Here is a 13,140-nt window from a genome sequence, read left to right as displayed (position 1 = left end):
TGAATACATTTCAGTTTCATTTGCAACTTTAACAAGCAATTTCTTATAAATGAGAAAGAAATGTTTCAGTAGAACATCCAGCATCCATACAAAACTCTTATCTTACATTTCATTTTCCTTTGAAATGAAATATAGATGTGTAAAATTTTTCATCAAATGATCGTGAAGGTGAACAAGCAATTAGGTAAAACCCAGATAAAATCCCCGCAGAATCATTTTCTGCTGCTCTAACCCTAAATTTTCTTGATTCTATTTTATTTCAATGGGTGTTAACAAGTTGAAAGCATAAGAGTTAACATGGCCAGGGATGGGTGAGATGGAAAATCGATGGTGCTGGAAATGTTCTATCATTTCTGACAAAACTTGCTGCTAACAGATTCGTAGCTGGGGACATTTATAACTGTGTCAAGATAAGAAAAACATCATCAGAATCCAACAATAGAGAAATTAAGATTAGAGAGCTCTGTTGGAAATGAAGGAATTACCGTTGCCATAAGACGCCATTGTTAGAGGTGAAGAAATAATCTTTTGGCCAATGTTTGTAATGTCATTCAAAGTGACTGCATCTACTGCCTCTAGGAAATGGTCCACAGGCTTCCTGGTGAAATGAAAAAAAATCATGATCTAAGAAATAGATGTCAATTTTCAACACATTTTCTATTTATTTCTTTCAATCTGTTCTCTTCATGACTTGCAACCAGACTCCAATCTTAACACATAATCTGAGGAGATGGCAGAGAATCTAAAGAATAAAAAAATCTTAAATGCATGAAGCCGGAGATGCTGAATTCATATTCTTAATTTTGGAACAAATCAGCAAGATCACTTGATATTCATCCAAAAGCTGATATAAATTTGCCAGAAGAATTTATCCTTTTTGAAGGTTGGTGTCTTTATTTGGTGAAAAACTTAGATTGACTTGAGTAGAAGAAGCAAAAATGGGAGAGGACGGTAAGAATGTTGTTAATGACCTGAATGTGTTCGAGAATAGTACACCATTGTTTCCCGATGTTGAATGGGAACCACAATTGATGGCCCTAAAAGAAGCCACAGGACTGCAGTTGCCACCCCTTTATAACAATGATAACCAACAATTGCCCCCTCTTGAGCCTAGCCTCATCCACCCACTCAAGCCATTGATACCATCAACATTTCATCCTCTAACGCACCACAACCCCACCTTAAAAGAAGGTTTGGTAGACCAAAGAGTAATACCAATAAACACCTCTTGTGGTTGTCGCCAGATTGGACTATCCATGCACAGATTCACCAACAAGATTCAAATGTTGGACATATGGATAAGGTAAACCAACTACCCATATCTCGTGGATCCATGCTTTGGGTGAAGCCATGTACCCGGGTAGAGATGATTTGTCTCCAAGATGTTCTACTCATCCAAGAATCTGATTGATCAGTAATTCGATCGACAACTTTAAGGGCATTAGCGCAGGCCTCCCATCTTACTGCGGCTATCTAGCAAAGCATATCATCGCTTTGTGTTGTTCCCTTATGCATTGATGATTACTGATTCAAATTGCTACAATAAACCGCCTCTCCGCAATGACGTTTGCAAGTACCTTTGTTATTGTGCCTAAGTTGTCTGAATCTTTTTATAAGAGCAAATTGGGGTTGGTTTTGATTTTGAAATGGTTGTGCTGCCTTCCCCTTGTATAGTAAAGTAAGGCGTTTGGTTTAGCAATGTCACTCCAATCGTATTCACCTCTGCTTTTGCTTTAACCTGAGAGGTTAAAGCGCATTGGGTAGTTAGTTTACCTTATCTATATGTCCAACACTCATACCTTGTTGATGAATCTACGTATAGACAGTCCAATCCAACGACAACCACAAAGGGTGTTTATTGATATTACTTTTTGATCTACCAAATCTTCTTTTAGGGTGGGGTTGTAGTACGTCTGAGGATGAAATATTGATGGTGTCAATGATTTGAGTGGGTGGATGAGGCTGGGCTCAAGAGGGGGCAGTTGTTGGTTATTGTTGTTATCAACAGGTGGCAACTACAACCCCTTGGCTTCTCTTAGGGCCACCAATTGTGGGTCCTATTCAACATCAGGAAACAATGACATACTGTTCTCAAACACATTCAGGTTATTGACATCATTCTCACTAGCCTCTCCCTTTTTCGTTGCTTCTACTCAAGTCAATCCAAGTTTTTCACCAAATAAAGACACCAACCTTTAAAAAGGACAAATTCTTCAGGCAAATCCATATCAGCCCTTGGATCAATATCAAGTGGTCTTGCTGATTTGTCCCAAAATTAAAAATATGAATTCTACGTCTCTGGCTTCATGCATTTAAGAATATGATCCAGGTTTGTATACTCCAGGCATACCTCTCTCCATATGTTAGAATTTGTCTGCCTATATCTTCTGAAATGATCATCTGCAAAAATAGAGCCAACAATAATTATAATAACAAGGAAAACGGAAACATGCACAAAAGAACAAGAAGAATATGCTACTGAAAGAGAGACAGAGCATACTCTAGATTCCAGATTCATCAGTACTGCAGATTTTGTGGCCTCTTTGGCACGATTTAGCTGAACCTCGCTTACTGTCACAAACACACGACAGTAGCGAAAATTTAGAACTTAATGGAAAGACTTGCTGCAGATTCCAGGAAACACCCAATTGTGATAATTACAAAACAAACCTTGGGCTGGTGTTGCAATTGCAATTAACTCTCTTACTGCCAAATCCACTGCTTTTGAAACAAAATCAGAATCCTGACACCATAAATTGAACATACTTGAACTTTAGTTTATTGCAAAAGGGAGACAAACAAAAATTACTCACAAACAGAAGAAATAACGTCAAGATGTGTCTGTTTGTAAGTGTCTTGGGATCTCAATATAAAGATAATTATAATAAGAAAAATTGTTAGATGCATACTTAGTTTGAGTTTACGCATTTACGTTAACATCACTTGATGTTTGGAGTACACTTAATCCACCAACATAATATAAAAATGAAATATGAGCAATAGGTGGCTTACAGTGCTAGCATAAATGCCAAACAATCCAGTATTATTGAAGATACTATTGAATGCAGAGAAAGAGTGAATCTGCTGATACTCATTCAAGACGCGGAGATCTGCATTCAAATTCCATGAAATAGACAATTTTAAAACTTGAGAGGAACTTAGTCTTAAACCCAATTCAGAATTAGCACATTATAGAACTAAAAAGAAGAATTGACAAGAAAAAGAGCAGGGTATCAATAAGCATAACTTACAGAGACGTGAGTGCATCCCTTTTCCAGGGCCTCCTGCTGAAAATGAACCACCTCCTCCCATAAGCATCTGCAGAGCTATCAGAATTGTTAATTTAATACACCATAATTAGATATCATATCAAGATGTAGATATACTAGTGTGGTTGAATTTTGAAATGATAGGTAAATAAATAAACTAGTGTGACATGAGAAACAAAGCAGAAAACCTATTAGATATCTTGTAGACGCCAAGTAAAAAATGCAGCACCTGAAGAACAGTCAAAGTAATAGCTTCTTTCTCTTTCAACCAGCCACCTGGCAATTCAAAGGCAAGAGCAACATGTGTGCTCTGATAAAAACAAGGCAGTTAATGAACCTCTAAGGGATTGAGAGCTGAAGAAGAAGAAAAACTTTTTCTTCCCTTGCTTTGACTGGGGCAAAGACAAACTCATTAACTTAAATGTAATTAATAATTCATACCTGTGAATCAGCTTGCTGACGATAATCCCCTCCAACATAAACAGATTTTGGCTCTACTGGACATGATACTTTTGGAAGGTCTGAAAGAAGTGGCTCTGCAATTGGTAAAAGCTCATCAAGATCGACCCCGGATGCTGCCAGGACCATACGAGGAGCAGTGTAGTTCTCCTGAAAATCTCAGATCAATCACCATCCAACATAATAAAACATATAAAAGAGTAAAACAAAGATCTAACTAAAACTATGGAAATCAAACATGATTTTTTTTTTCTTACAGCAATAAATTCCTCCAAAACTGTGCTGTCCAATCTGTTCAGCATCGATTCAGGAGCCAAAAGAGGATTTGCTAATGCACCAGCATAACCAGCAGAGTGAATTGCCTCCAAGAGTAGACCTTGCGGATTGTTACGAAGTTCCCCAAGCTCCAATTTCAATTTGGACAGCTGTGTAAATGCAGAGAAAATCATAGCAACAACAAAGTATATGGCAGGAATTCAACAAGAAAGAAGAAAAAGACTTCATAAAGGCTACAGCTAACAGACAACAACGTGAATTTTTTAACAACCTAGGGCAACGACATGGAAATTGTTCATGTGATGAAATGACGGAAATAAAATACTAAATTAGAATCAATTCCTTGGATTCCAAATTAGAGGTCACCTGATTCAATACAAGAGTTCAAAAAGTGCAGCAAGCATGCAAAAATATGCTACTACCCAGCAGTGGGAAGCACCAAACATGACCAGATGATGTATAGAGTAATGAAAAATGTAAGTGACATGTAAAAATGTAATTGAAAAACCTGCAAGATTCTCTCCCCCAGAAGACCTTAACAAGTTAACAGAAGAAAGACAAGATAAAAAAGCCTACCTCTTCATTGACTTCCCAATCCAAGAACACAGGGTTCCTCACACAGTCCACAAGCAACTCTACCATTTCAGGGACATAGGTCTTCAGAGCATCAAAAGTGTACCCCATCTGCTCCCGAGATGCAGAGGCTGATGTGTTACCTCCGATTGCCTCCACTTCCCTCACAATGCGCAAGTGGCTTCGGTTTTTAGTGCTCTTGAAGGCCATCCTCTCCAGTAAGTTGGAGGCCCCAAATGACTTCGGCGTCTCATAAACAGAACCACAATCAAGATATATCCCTATGGAGGCTGCTGGGTTCTAATTAACCAAACAAACAAAACTCATTAAATATGGCAAACAAGAAAACAACAAGACAGTAAATGACTTCCAAATGGCAATTAGGAGTTGAACAAAACAAAGCATAAAAAAATGTCTGCAACCCGCACATACATTTGATGTTACTGAGGCAATTCTGACTCCATTGTCAAGAGTAGTAACCTTAACCTTTCCTGGTTCAACATAATCAGGCAGTGCAGGCGGAAGGGAAACACCTTCAAGTACTGTGTCCAAAGGAGGAAGAGAACTAGATCTTTCTCCAGTTAGCCAGCTAAAGAGCCCTGCTGATGATGACCTCACAGCAGCTGCACTCGAAGTTGCATACCGTGTTGCTTGGACATTGCTAAGAAGGGCCTGCTCAAATCAATTTATAACAGAGAATAACACATTCCACTTTGGTAACTGTGTAGGTACAACGAAAAAAAGAAAACTAATAAAAGAAGAACCTCAAAGAGAAAAGTTCCTCCCCAATAACCAATGCTACCATTTGCCAGACAATTTTCTTAAAATAATAAACGATACTGATATATACAAATATCAGCATTCAAAGAAGCCCAAACAGTTCTCATTTCATTATAGAATAAGAATAAAAAGGAAAAGAAAGAAAATAAATACATATGGTCTTTCAAGCTACAGAAACAAATCTAAATGCAGTAGAATGTATCACAAATAAAGGCATACCCATGATAATGAAATCGAAAGAAAAGAAAGAGTTACATTTGATCATAAAAAATAGACTAAATAACGATAATCCCCATAAAAATGCAAACAAATATAAGATCCAAAACCCATAAATATAATCCTCAATAACGCAAGAAAGTGAAGGAAAATATAAATTTTCAATCGGTTTATTCAATCTAAACAAAACTTTCCTTCAAACCCAGTTCACAGAAAACCTAAACCATTTTTTTATTCTTAGTTCGAGTTAATGCGTTATCCGTAAAAAACAAATAGAACGAAAAGATTTTTTTTATATGACTCAGCTTATACTGACCTTATGAGACCTAAGTCTCGAAAAAGCAGTTCTGTACATAGTCACTGCTTCTGGAAAAACCCTAAAAAGTTTATCTCGTTCGTGTTTCCTTCTACGTTTGAAGGCCTGTGTAAGAGAGAAAACTGAACAAAGGCCGCCTTCCCTCGAAGAGAAAATATTTTCAGTTAGGTATTTTTTTTTTTTAATACCGGGAAAAGTATGTTGATATTCTCTGCTGTGAGGCGCATGATTTCGTTTGTGGTTTCTTATGTGAACTTGCCATGTCAGTATTTCCTGGTATTTGCAAATCGTATGTCGTTTTCCTATAACCTAGAGGACGACAAGTAACTTGCCTAAGAGACAAATAAATGACATGTCGGTGGGTTGAAAAAGATTTTCTGACACTTTTATTACTTGTATTATACTAATTATCATCTCCATATATTAATAAAAATTATTAAGATAATATTAATATTATTATAATTTTATTTTTATTTATTAATTTTTTATTATTAAAATACTCTAACTTTTAATTAATATAACAAATAATATAAAATATTATTTTAATATTATTTTATTACCTCCAATAAAATACAATAATTATTTATACTTACAAATTTTAATAACTAGTAATATTTAAAATAACTTATCATTGCGATAATCATTTATATTTGGTATTAAAACATTATCTAAATCAATCATATTTGAGAAAGACAATAAATCAATTTGTATATCTCAAAATTCATTACCTATATTTTTCACCGTCTTTCCTAGATCTATTAGAGCACTCTAAGAAAGAATAATATTCTTAAAGCAAGGGTGTTCAAAACCAGATAATTAAACCGATTCAATGTTTTTTCTTTTCCACTTAAAAAGAAAATCGGTTTAGTCAATATGTCAAATAAAAAACCAAACCGATTTAAGTTGAGTAGACATTAAATTGAATTGAATAGATACCCAAAAATTTGTTTTATGTATTTGACTTTGAATTGAATTTCAAAATTGAAATCATAATCCAATACCAACTATTTAAAACATCAGATCTGTGTTGAAAAAAACATTAGTTGGGCTGGTTCAACATCAATTTAGCAACAACATCAACATTGATTAGGTTTAGAAATCAATTAAAATACAGCAAGAAGAAATCTACAAATTCTTCATTTTGGGGGCTGAACCAATACAAAATGTCACAAAGAGTTGGTCTCAATCATATTTTCTATAATCAATACATCTAATTAATCAAAATTTTACAAGTTTAATATAAATTGATTTCAAATTTCCTTTTTAAAAATTTTAATATTTTATTAGTTTTATTAACTTTTTACATGTTTTTTTTCATTTTCTCATTTCCCACCTTTTGTTTAAATGGTCCATGACATTTTCGATCTCTACTGTTTGCACCAAAGATCAAAACCATGGGAGCCAAAAAATGTAGGGCAAGTGCCGCCACCGGAGCAGCTACTGGAAGTCTTCTGTGAACAGCAAAATTAACACTTTGGATGCCAATTACTTCATTGAGGTTTATGATCCTTAGCTTTCTGCATCTATTTGAATGTGGGTGTGTCATGTGTGCTATGAACTTGTGATTTATGTCCGCTGCTAGATTGATTTTACTCTTGCTGGCATGACAAAAATAACTTGACTGCGGATGGGTGCAAATTACTCTGAGGTAATGAGTCTGCAAAACTCACCTAATTTCGTCCAATGGAGCAACTATTGGAAGTCGTGCTGTGGTAAAATCTTCTGTAAGCAGCAAGAACTTCAGGTTTGCGATTCTTAACTTTAATTTTGTGAAAAATTATCAGATGTTAACGGAAGATGCAGCTCTGTATCTGTGTATGAACTTGTAATTTATCAATACTAAGATAACTGGACTGCGCAAAACAGACCAAATTCTGTGGCTAAACAAGCTAACAAGAACTCACCAAATTCATTTGCTAAAAGCTAACAACACGGTTCAAGTCTTGAAGGGGGTAAATGCTAGGAGTGCAGATGGTAGTGTTGCTCTGCAAAAGTCTGTCGGCAGCATGAGCTACTTACCAGTGGCATAACAAATTTCCACTCCTGGTTCTGTCAACACAATTTCCCCTTATGTACAGCTGATTTGAAAACATCAGCTAACGTGCTTTCAACTTTTGGCTATTTTAATTTTACTGTCAAATGTCACTTGGAGGGACCAGTATCAGTGATACTTGGTACTGCCAGATATGAAATGTACAACATTTAGATATTTTCTTGACTAATATGACATCCTTGTTTCCTTTCCGTGTTCATTTATTACCAATGTTTGTTTGGTTCTGGAGATAGAATAAGGCTTTGCCAGTTTTTCAAATGGGATTTAACTTCATCTTCTTCCTTTTATCCTTTGTATGATTTCCTTTCTCCTTGTATGCCAATTAGATCTTCCTTAATATTAAGGCAAACTGAATAAAGTTTTTCCTCGTCAACATAATTAATACAACAAGCTTTTGGTTTTTAGCCTTCAGACAGCCATCAAATGGTAATACACTTAAGACATCTTAATTGATGAATTATCAACTAGTAGATAAAATATAACATTAATTTTAATTTGGGACTTGGTATGCTCTTCAAATGAGAGCAAACCCTGCAAGAACCAATGCATCAGCAAGAATCTGATTAGCAGCCTGAGATGGATGAACACTGTCCCAAAACACATACTGTGAGGCATTGGAACATGTTCCTGGTGAATTTGGATTGCACAAAAATACTGTTGTCTCTACGGTTCCTGTTCCGCAGCAACCTCTTGTTGCTTCCACAAAACCTAACAAAAACATAGTCGTATATTAACAGTCATAATCAAATGCTCATTGATACAACATTAAACAAGTTCCTCCACTGTACTGTACCTTGAGAAGAAGGATTTTTGACAAGATCATTGAGTGGCTGAAAAATATCAAAGATCACAAGTCTTAGATCAGGAAGTTGCTTTTGGAGACTTGCTGCCGAAGAGTTGAGCTTCTTGTTAAATTGTTGGGCATCTGTGTTGATGTTAGACACACACCCCTTCCCATGAAACCCAAATAAAGTTCTTGCTAGAGGAAGACAACCCAGTGGTGGCAGTGAAGTAACTCCAAATTTCCTTGCACCTAAGCCATACATGGTCTGTTTTCCAATCAAAGAAGCCAATAAGCCATAATTTTCTTGCAGGTTTTCTCGGGAATCATATCATTTAAAGTTCAGATGGTACCTTAATAAAACTTGAGAATATGCCGACAAGGATTGAGCTGTATTGGTCAGGAGTATAGACTTTGTTAAGCAAAGGATTGACATAATAGTTCTGAAGAAAATCTCCACTCCCTGCACCCAAAACATATATTGCATCCTTTATGATGGAAGCTGATTTTGTGCTTCCAGCTACCTGTGCTAGCTTTGACTGATACTCCTTATAGTACTGCAACTGCTGAGACAACGGGATTGCATGCTGCAATACAAACCACAGTTCATTTTTTTCTGCATTAAAGGTCATTCTGGATAACAATACACTGTCAAAATACTTACGTTTAAGGTGGAAGTTTGGTCATCATAACCACCTCCAGCTGAAGCAAAATTGGCTCCAATAAGAAGGTTCTTCCCTGAAGCCTGTGGACTGAGATATGCTGGTGCATAACTTGTAAATTGTAGAGTATCAGCTGCAAGAGATATTGAAAGCAAAAGAAATTAATACTCTTAACTTAATAATTTAGACAAGATTAAATTTGCGTACTACATACCAGTGATGTCAGTGACTAATTTTCCATTACAAAACCTTCCAGTTGGTTGATGATTGATGAAGTCTTTTCCATAAGGAGGATAATTAGCCTTGAAAAGAGTTGGAATATAGTTGTTGTTACCAACATCAACAGAAGAATCACCAAAAGTGATGATGGCAGGAACAAGAGGCTGTGAATACCCTTTGCTTCCAAGAGCAAACGCAAGAACTAACAAAAACATTACCCTTCTGCAACTCATATTCATGGCTTCCCTCACAAATGGTGCATGAGAAACTTAAAGCTTGACTCTGAGCTTATAATAGAAAAGACATTGACCCATCTAAGGAGGCCTTAAAGGAGGAGGATAGAAGTTGAGAGTGCCTCATAAATGTAGTAGTTCAAGTGATTACATTAGCATTGAAAGCCTGTTTCTCCCTACAGATGTAACCAACAACAGTTCATCATGCACTTAAAGCTTTGTATTGTAATCTTTTTCTCCATTAAGATTTTTTTCTTATGCCTGCATTGCACAGAAACCACAATTATGATTGCTTTTGTATCTTGGTAGTTGAGATGTTTATTATTACGTGATGACATTACTATGGAGACTAGAGAAAGCTGCATGTGCTTTAATTAAATTCTATGCTATAGACATTGCTTGCATGCAACCACTTGACAGACCGTAGTATACCAGTAAATGTAATGCATTGAAAACAGCAAAAATCTATAATTTCATGTTCATCGGCAGAAATAAACGATTAACTCCACTCCTAAAGCCAAAAAAAAGACATTTTCCAATCCAATGTGAAGGTGAAACACTATTAGTGACAAGATAGACACGACAATAATACTCTTAATAACTTTTAATATTTAATAAAGATAAATAACTTTTTATCTTTTAATCTTTGTTAAATATATGTTCACTTTTATTTTATAAAAATTTAAAGTTTAAAACTTAAAATAGTGGTAAGCGAATGAAGGTCGCCATTAAGGTTGGACTCAAATCAAACTGATTTAGATTCAAAAGTCAGTTTGATTCAGATTTGTTTACTTTAAATATGAACTGAGTTCGAGTTAAGAGGTTTGATTCGTTTTAAAATCTAGTTAAATTCGAGCTATAAAAAGTTTAATTTAGTTTAGCTCACAAACTAGATAGATAATTTGATTCGGTTTAAACTTGACTTATAGTTTGATTTAAAATTATGTTAAATAATTATTAAACGACGTCGTTTTGTTTTGACCATAAATTTAAGTTAAACTCAAACTCAAATTAAGTCATTTTCATTTGAATCGAACTCAAACCAGTCTTAATGTTGACTCAACGAATTCAAACTGAATTATTTTTTATTCGAATTGAACTCAAGCTAAGGAGTGTTTGTGCTTGGCTCAGTTCGTGTCCACCTTTAGTTGCCATCAACACTGGAATCATACTGGATTTGTGCTATTTCAACAAAAATTGTACTATTATGATGTAATTTCAATTGGAATTGTATCAAAATGGTATAATTCCAATACAATTTTAACCCTAATTTCAATTATAATTGATGCATTTATGAATTTGGGACTAGTTAAAGTTAAAATTAGAGTTTTGATTTTTTTTTTAAAATTAAAAATAAGAGTTTAAGTAATAAATTTTAAAATTGATGAGAGAAAATTATAATTTGCTTGTATTTTACTGGTATGAGTGATATCATTTTATAATATGTTATATATATTTTTTTGGAGCAATGATATGTATACACATTTTCGATACATAATTTAGATAAACAGATGATGTATTATCATATAATTAAATATTATTTTATTTATAACTTAAAATTATCTGATCATATAATGACACATCATCTGTGTATTTAAATTATATATTAAAAGTGTATATATATAATTTTATTAATTTTTTTATAACATCATTTAACCATTGGAACTAACGTTTCATTTTAATAAAATGTAGAAAAATATCATTTTGAAATGTTATTTTGCAACTTTAAAGGTAGGAACTTGTTGTTTTGGCATAGCTCGGATGCAAAATAGTCTTTTGCTATTACAATATTTACTTGATCGGACAAGGTTTGGTCTACCACTATCTAATGGTTGGACCTCACTTAAATACGAAAGAAAAACAAAAAATGTGACAACCCGGATCAAAATGAGATCTCTTGCGCATCCATTGTAGATTGGAAGTAAATATGAGGGGAGAATTCAAGGTAATATAGATTGAATGGTTGTGTACCTTACTGATGTTGAGTTCCTTGAATACTTTGTTAATTGGCTATTGGGGTTTTTGCATTTAATTCATTTGTTGGATATTGGGTTTCCTCAGTAAGTAATATTTCCAGAGACCACACTCAACCATCGGTATCCTAGGAGTCCATATTCTATGCTTGAGGGGACCTTCTAGTTTCTGAAAAGGATGAGTCACGCCGCACATAGCTTTAATCTTTTGATTCACCGTGGCTTATTGACCGGCCCACACTAAATGCCCTCTTTCTTCTTTCTTTTCGATTTGACTGATGCCATAAATCATGCTTGTTAAGCAACCTAGTGTTATAATATTACCAACTGCCTGCTTCTCTTGTTCAAGCTGGTTGTCATTGTCATTTACAGCTTGAAACTTGAATGATTCTTCACAACAATCTGCAGGCGCGCATGGTTAATTTAGAGGTTCGTCATTTTTGTATAATGTTATAGAACGGGGGACAATTCCAGTCCTCTTTTTTGAAATCCTGTGAAAGTACCATAAATGGCTCTAATTTTGTTATGCAAAGACTTCATATTTCTAGTTTAATCTTTGGGACAGTGTGCTTTGCCCCCAAAAACACTTTTGCAATATTTGATGATATAAATAACGTATTTTTTAAATCTAAAATCAAATTACATTAACAAAAAAACCCAGAACAATATTAAATAGTTAAATTATTATATTATTTTTAATTATTTTACTTTAAAAATTACTATATCATTCCAAATTAGCAAAATTAAAAAAAGATTTAACTAATATATAATTCGGCTTTCACCATAACTACGTTAGATTAGGTACTGTAGGACTTACCAAATTTATTGTTAGGTAAAATTGGTCCTTTGATATCTTTAAAATTTGGGCCTGAGCCTGACAGTAACTTCGGATATATTTCTTAATATGTTTTTTCCAAACAGAACTTTGTATTTGATATATATGTATCGGAGAAAAGTCAATGGTAGTGGCCAGCACAAAAAAGAAATTTGAGTGGAGAAATGAGAAGTTTCTCTATTTCAAGACGATGGATCCATATCAAAATAGAGAAATAAATGGAGAAGATTTTATTGAAATCAACTCTCAGAAACCATGTTGAAAACTTTTATAATTTAGTGATGGAGATCCTTTGTTTGAGTGAGCTAGGGTCAACTGCAAGGGCAACATTTACCTGGTGGTGCCGGTGCACAGCACACACGTTCTGGGCAAACCTTGTAGCAACACTCGATTCAAACCTGTAAATTTAAGAGCCAGCATATCAAAATGAAACCCTAACATCCGCGGTCACTTAGCCTAAAAACTTGATCAACTTTGTAATTAAAGATTAACAAA

General features: G+C 34.6%; 2 protein-coding genes across 2 annotated transcripts; both read right to left on the bottom strand.

Annotated features, from left to right (window-relative positions):
• Positions 1 to 14: 14 nt before the first annotated feature.
• Positions 15 to 6,059, bottom strand: LOC123206341 (mitochondrial-processing peptidase subunit alpha-like). The gene is made up of 13 exons (XM_044623515.1): positions 5,890 to 6,059; positions 5,010 to 5,249; positions 4,581 to 4,877; positions 3,986 to 4,153; positions 3,711 to 3,878; positions 3,499 to 3,579; positions 3,252 to 3,318; positions 3,013 to 3,110; positions 2,671 to 2,743; positions 2,501 to 2,571; positions 2,351 to 2,400; positions 486 to 598; positions 15 to 400 (listed from the first exon to the last, which is right to left on the bottom strand). Exons 1-13 carry the CDS (start codon positions 5,926 to 5,928, stop codon positions 348 to 350), a joined length of 1,518 nt encoding a protein of 505 aa, XP_044479450.1. The 5' UTR covers positions 5,929 to 6,059; the 3' UTR covers positions 15 to 347.
• Positions 6,060 to 8,281: 2,222 nt separating this feature from the next.
• Positions 8,282 to 9,881, bottom strand: LOC123206340 (GDSL esterase/lipase APG-like). Its single transcript, XM_044623514.1, has 5 exons — positions 9,600 to 9,881; positions 9,388 to 9,518; positions 9,077 to 9,310; positions 8,736 to 8,991; positions 8,282 to 8,650 (listed from the first exon to the last, which is right to left on the bottom strand). Exons 1-5 carry the CDS (start codon positions 9,841 to 9,843, stop codon positions 8,457 to 8,459), a joined length of 1,059 nt encoding a protein of 352 aa, XP_044479449.1. The 5' UTR covers positions 9,844 to 9,881; the 3' UTR covers positions 8,282 to 8,456.
• Positions 9,882 to 13,140: the final 3,259 nt, after the last annotated feature.

Source organism: Mangifera indica, unplaced genomic scaffold, assembly GCF_011075055.1.
Source record: "Mangifera indica cultivar Alphonso unplaced genomic scaffold, CATAS_Mindica_2.1 Un_0033, whole genome shotgun sequence".
Classification (NCBI taxonomy): domain Eukaryota; kingdom Viridiplantae; phylum Streptophyta; class Magnoliopsida; order Sapindales; family Anacardiaceae; genus Mangifera; species Mangifera indica.
This window is presented reverse-complemented; position numbering and strand designations above follow the sequence as displayed.

What these genes read in the sequence shown, in the direction of transcription:
- LOC123206340 (XM_044623514.1), bottom strand. Translation starts at nt 9,843, where the DNA reads ATGAATATGAGTTGCAGAAGGGTAATGTTTTTGTTAGTTCTTGCGTTT. An exon ending in ATTAGTCACTGACATCACTG is followed by an intron (nt 9,519 to 9,599) that starts GTATGTAGTACG and finishes TATCTCTTGCAG; the next exon opens with CTGATACTCTACAATTTACA. An exon ending in CAAAAATCCTTCTTCTCAAG is followed by an intron (nt 8,651 to 8,735) that starts GTACAGTACAGT and finishes TGTTTTTGTTAG; the next exon opens with GTTTTGTGGAAGCAACAAGA.
- LOC123206341 (XM_044623515.1), bottom strand. Translation starts at nt 5,928, where the DNA reads ATGTACAGAACTGCTTTTTCGAGACTTAGGTCTCATAAG. An exon ending in TGATGAATCTGGAATCTAGA is followed by an intron (nt 2,401 to 2,500) that starts GTATGCTCTGTC and finishes CTATTTTTGCAG; the next exon opens with ATGATCATTTCAGAAGATAT. An exon ending in AATGGCGTCTTATGGCAACG is followed by an intron (nt 401 to 485) that starts GTAATTCCTTCA and finishes ATCTTGACACAG; the next exon opens with TTATAAATGTCCCCAGCTAC.